General features: G+C 45.2%; 1 protein-coding gene across 1 annotated transcript in view; it reads left to right on the top strand.

Annotated features, from left to right (window-relative positions):
• Positions 1-783: 783 nt before the first annotated feature.
• LOC106931435 (breakpoint cluster region protein) overlaps positions 784-5,860 on the top strand; it is a 45,953-nt gene continuing 40,876 nt past the window's right edge. Inside the window, exon 1 of the mRNA XM_088009091.1 lies at positions 784-2,877. Coding sequence (XP_087865217.1) covers positions 1,524-2,877 — 1,354 coding nt within the window. The 5' untranslated portion in view covers positions 784-1,523. The remainder of the gene's footprint in view (positions 2,878-5,860) is intronic.

The following is a 5,860-nucleotide window of genomic DNA, read 5'->3' as shown; positions in this document are numbered from 1 at the left end:
AGTGCCGTATTGGTTAGTTCAATAAAATTGGGTTTTCTATTATCTCTTTGACTTAATGCCATAAGCAAAATGTATTTAAAAACATGTATTATTATTATTATTATTATTATTATTATTATTATTATTATTATTATTAATAATAATTAATTTATTTACAAAATATAAAGCAAGGCACAAAAGTAGAATATTTCGGATGTATTTTAGTGTTGAAAACTTACACTAAACATCAATATGATCCTGAAGATAACATCGAAGTCGCAGCTACGTTTACAGCTCACTATCTTTGACCTTCTTCAAACTTGAACTATTAATTCATACTAAACCCGCTAAGTATTTACTTAAACGTGGTTTGTAATTTCGGCAGCAAAAGTTAGAGTATCTTAAAGCTTCCCCCCCTTCCCCCCACCCCCCGTGGGCCCAGCTTGAATGCTCCAAAATCCAGAAAGCACCAACGTAATAGTGAGTTTGTACTTATTTATACATTTATCTAACTCCCGTTCTCTTCTTTTATGACTTTTAGTTTTGTTGTGCTACCCCAAGAGTAAAAGAATCCCCCATTTGTCCACCCCATTGATAACTTTCTGGAGCTCACCTGGCTGGACCAAATGAAAGGTTTTTCAGATTCACTAAGAGCAATGAAATAGCCCTTTATTCGAGTGCCGAATTAAATGCCTCTAACCGTACAGCATTTTAAGCGTCGTTTATACGTGTGTACAAACCATTTCGAGCGTGAAAATTGAGGATTGCATTTGAACGCAGCAGCTGACTCAGATTGAACCGTAAGGTGGCGATGTGTTCACGAGGCAGCCACAGTTGTAAACTGTAGCGGGGATTAAGCGGAGTTTTCACAGCACACAACTGAAAGTGCACGGCTGCTGTGACTAAACTCACATGTCTGGAGCTACTGGAAAAGAGGAAAAGATTAGAACGACCCAGAGACATATTTAGTTTGAGGAACATGAAAGGTTCGTTTTTTCTTTCTCTGCCCACCTGACCTGGACTGTGGCCATTCGAAGACACTTTTCACTTTAAGTGTTTCTCCTGTTTAACGCAAGCTGAGTCAAATTTACTTTTTTAACTTGACTTGACATGCTCTCAAGGTGTTTTACCCCTTAGCTCTAACTGTTCACAGTTAGAAAACAGCCCATGGCGATTAAAGCTCGTCTTTTATGTATTTGAGGCATAAATCTGAACGGGCTTCAGTGGCCCCTCCTATTTGAGCTGCGACCAAACAGCAGAGAGCTGCGAGTCAGTCTGACACCAGACCCAAAGGCAGACAGAAGATCTCCAGAGACCGCACTGCCTCCTCTCGGGCTCGAGCTGAAAAACTGGGAGAAACTCACATGTGTTGGACTTGGCGGTAATAAGATATCACCCGTGATTTCTGCATGACTATCTTTTTCTTAATGTGCTGCTAAACTATGGAAGCTGTGAGTTGTAAACACTCTGGCGCAGTAGAAGCTGCAGATCGGTGTATCTCTCTGTTATTGGTAGATTGAGGCGTTTATATACGAGTCTTCACAATGGTGGAACCGTTGGGGTTTGTGGAGGCATGGAGAGCCCAGTTCCCTGAGTCTGATCCGCCTAAAATGGACCTTGGCTCGCTGGGGCATATTGAACAGGAGCTGGACAAATGCAAGTCCTCCATCCGGCACTTGGAGAAAGAAGTCAACAAAGAGCGTTTTCGGATGATCTACCTTCAGACTCTTCTGGCTAAAGAAAGGAAATCCTACGATGGACAGAGATGGGGATTTAAAAAGATGCCATCAACGAATGACAGAGATCTGTCCAGCAGTGGGTCAGAAAACAGGAGGTCCTACACTGAAGAGGCACCAACAGATGAGCAGAAGCAGAGAGGCTCCTGCAAGACTCAGAGAAACACTGGACATCCAGAGGACGTGGTGGATGGTTTGTGCCTGGCGAAACAGAAAGAAAGGATGTCACCTGTTCGCCATGACTCTGAGCCCCCTGACTTCCCAGTTGGCACGGGGTCTGTGGCCGCCCTGAGGTCCAACTTCGAGCGCATCAGGAGAGCCAACTCTCACACAGCCGGAGACAGCAGGGGGTTGTCGGTGATGGGGAGCCAGGAGAAGCCCTTCTACGTGAACATGGAGTACCATCACGAGCGAGGCCTGGTCAGGGTAAACGACAAGGAAGTCTCGGATAAGATCAGCACCCTGGGCAGCCAGGCCATGCAGATGGAGCGGAAGAGGTCCTTGCATTCCCTGCCGGGGAACCTGTCTGCTGCTGTGGGGGACCTTGCCAAGCCTGTTCAGAGAGGCAGGTCCACTGAAGGGAGCTGCAACTTCAATGGGTCGCCCGACGACCCAGAGGCCAGCCCACATTTCCTGAAAGACGGGGCGATCAGGTCCGCCGAGGGGAGGTCGGACAGACAGCCGGTGGAATGCCAGCCTTACACCAGCGTATACGTCGGAGGAATGATGGGTGAAGGGGACACTCGGGTGATCCACATCAGGGACCGCAGCATGGACGAGGATCCTCACCTCACCTGGCCAAGGCGTTCCTACTCTCCCGGGAGCTTCGACGATGTTGGGGGCGGCTACACACCGGACTGCAGCTCCAATGAGAACCTGACCTCCAGCGAGGAGGACTTCTCCTCCGGCCAGTCCAGCCAAGTGTCTCCCAGCCCAACCACCTACCCTATGTTCAGGGAGAAGAGCCGCTCTCCCTCCCAACACTCCCAGCTGTCCATCGACAGTGGCAGCCCGCCTACCCCTCTGTCCCAGAAATGTCTGAAGCAGCATGGCGTCCCCTCCATTATCGGGGTCCGTAAGAGGGGCCACATGTGGCCCAGTGATGGGGACTCCACCACATCCAGCAGGACCTCCCATGACAACAGTGTTCAAGGAGATCTGGGTAGGTTGCTGCAGAACACACACACATTCTCTGACTCTTTTAGTTCTCAGAAGTTAAGACACAAAAGTAGAAATGCATCAATCAGGCCTCACCTGCCCAATATTGATTCTGGTATTCCTCATAGTCTGGCCTGCTGATGATGATTTTGATTGAATTATTAAATAGGGGTGCACCGATAAATCTGCCCTGATTTCCTTAATGTTGGGACATCAGTGATCAGCCGATACTTGTATGTGAAGCCACTTTTCCACCAATTTTACCTACCTTTGAAAAGGTCTTAAAATCAGCCAGTGTTCTCTTTTGCTCTGCCTTGAGAGAACGTTTGACTGACAGACATGCCCTCCAGCTCAGGTCTGCATGTTTGTGGTTAACAATAGCCACCCCAATGCTGCCAAGTCAGCATTGGGGTGACTATTTAGCTGTATTCAGACAAAAAAAATCGGTATCGGACAAAATCGGATTCAGCAGGTCAGGCTTTGTAAAGATCGGTAATCAGTGCGCCCTACTATTAAATACTATTAAAAATAAACCTCAAACCATATATGATAGAAACTCTTGCCTTAATGTGTTGGGAGGAGGAAAATATTTCCATATTTGACCTGCTGATCACTAATCAGAGCCAATCAACGGGTCCCTTATCTCTGTACTATACAGTGTGTCTAATAGCAGAAGATGATAATGGAGTAGAAGGGACTTTAGGTCTTTGTGATTCTTCAGTTAATCTGCCAGAGATTTGAACCAAACTTTTTTTTATTTATCAAATACTGAAATCTCCAAATTTCACTTCCCTGGTCATGAACTGCATCAAAAGCAAGAACTTCCTCCATGTTTTGTTTAGAACTACATCAACCAATAGAGTTTCTCTGATGCCCTGTGCTTTCAAGTTAGCACAGGGCATCAGAGAAGGTTATCCTTTTGAAACATAAATGGAGATAATCTTGTGGTTCTTTTCTGGTCTTTTGGAGTCGGAGCATCTACCTCCATCGCTGAGGTCTCTGGTAACATCTTTATTAAAGAGACTCTTTAATCACTAAAATTAAACACAGCAGTGCGTGACAGAGAGTGAGTCACTGATGCGTAAAATGCACCTGCAATCTCTTTAATGTTGTCCTCGTTTTTGGGCCCCAACGTGTTTAAATCCGTCCTAAAGTGTTTTCCTCTGGAGTTGGGATTAATATGCATTGACACAGTTTCTGAACAAACTTGAGGTTTTCAGACTGGGTTCGCCAGAGGGGAGGGGAAGTGTTTTACTCCATCATATGTGGCCTATTAAAAGAAAAAAAAAGGAGGACATGTCTGATTAAAATTCATTTTACTTATTTTTTTTTAATGAGAGTTTTATTTTCTCCTTCTAGCGTCTATTAACTCTTTCCTGGGAGGTCTTATCGTCGCCTGTAAAAGGACGTTGCCTTGATGAGAAACGTGCTTTTGCATCCGTTGAAATCTCGCAGTCTAAACAGAGTCACCCTCACTTTTTCATCCCCTTTTCTGCCCTTTTGCCCTCTGAGTGCCGCGTTACATTCAAGGGGATGCAGTGAGGCAGTGGACGCCCCGGGCCTTCGCGGTCGCCCGTTCCTCTCCACCCGGAGAATTTTTGTGTCAGCTCACATCGGCGTTGTTGTCCTCGCCACGGAGTAATTAACTTAAAAGGGTTTGTCTAACGTGATAAATTTAGGGAGGCCTTTTGTAAAGGGGAGGGGTTGAAAAGAGCCCAGACATGTCGGTGCTTTAAAAAAAAAAAGAGGATGGCTAAGCTCTAAGTGTGTCACGTGGCCTCTAATCAAAACGGCAGCCATCAGAGTTTCCTGGTGAGATGTGTGAACACAATAGAGGAATCAGTCATTAAGTGGAGGTATTGGCACGGTAACTATTTAACTGTGTTAATTGCGATAAGAAAAGTGGCATTTTAGCCCTGATGGAAGGTTTCCCTCCTTTGAGAAAGTTTGCTTAAGCCAGACATTTAGCTGAAGTCCAACACCCCCACTTAGTCAGGTTTTGTGGTTGTTTTGTGTCTGCATACGAATCCATCAAGCCAAAAGCCATCCTCCAAATGCTCAGGCTTTTTTTTTTTTTTTTTTTTTGCTATTAGAAAGAAAACACCTCTGGTTAGCATCTTTAAGGTGAGAATTTCACACGGATGTGTTGTCACTGGCTGAAGCCACCCACTGCACACGGTGGATGTGATCTGGGCATCGCCTCGCTTATATTAGATGACGGAAATGGGTAAGTGACCGTTTCAGTGTGAAAGCGATCCACTGAGGATTGGGTTAAACAGATGAGCAGGATAGTGTTTTTTTTTTTGGTCAGCCTAAAGCTTCTTGACTCAGAACATGTGACCAACAGGGTAGATATTCAGTGACATAATCAGCATTAAGTGTAAACTAGCGTGATGCTTGCATGACTATGTTGAGATCGTTTATCAAACATTTCATTTCAAATACTGTAGAAGGAGGAGGAAAGTTTGCACAAAATTAACTTGATTGGTCTATAAAGCAAACTTCTCTCGGTTGTCATAGCGATGAGGAGTGTGAAATACATCTGGCATTGAGTGGCTGTGATGGTTTTCTTTTGTCTACCATTTCTATGGTCAGCAGTGGGACTGAACGCTCACAGCTGTTACAGCAGGCAGCGGCTCATCCTGTCACCAGTCAGTCGACCTTCCCTGTGTTAAAAAAAAATCTCTGCTTCCACACTTTCTGCGATGTGTCGTTCTCTTCCACACACACACTTACTGAGTTGCCCTGTCTCGCAGCCCGGCCTCACAGCTTTTGTTCAGGGTTTGTGACATAATGGCACAGCTGTCTCATGTGGACCTTGCTCTGTGGATTACCAGAAGTCTGGATTTACTTTGTGGTTTTGTAACGACATTAGGGTGCACACTGCTGGATTAGGATTCGGGCTGGAGGCTAGGTTTTTTTTATTTTATTTTTTATTTTGGAGAAACTGCTCTTTGTTTGTGGCTTTATGGCTTTGTAAGCAGCAT

This window comes from Poecilia mexicana, unplaced genomic scaffold (genome assembly GCF_051168715.1).
Source record: "Poecilia mexicana isolate PSO_F unplaced genomic scaffold, ASM5116871v1 scaffold_9, whole genome shotgun sequence".
Lineage (NCBI taxonomy): Eukaryota > Metazoa > Chordata > Actinopteri > Cyprinodontiformes > Poeciliidae > Poecilia > Poecilia mexicana.
This window is presented reverse-complemented; position numbering and strand designations above follow the sequence as displayed.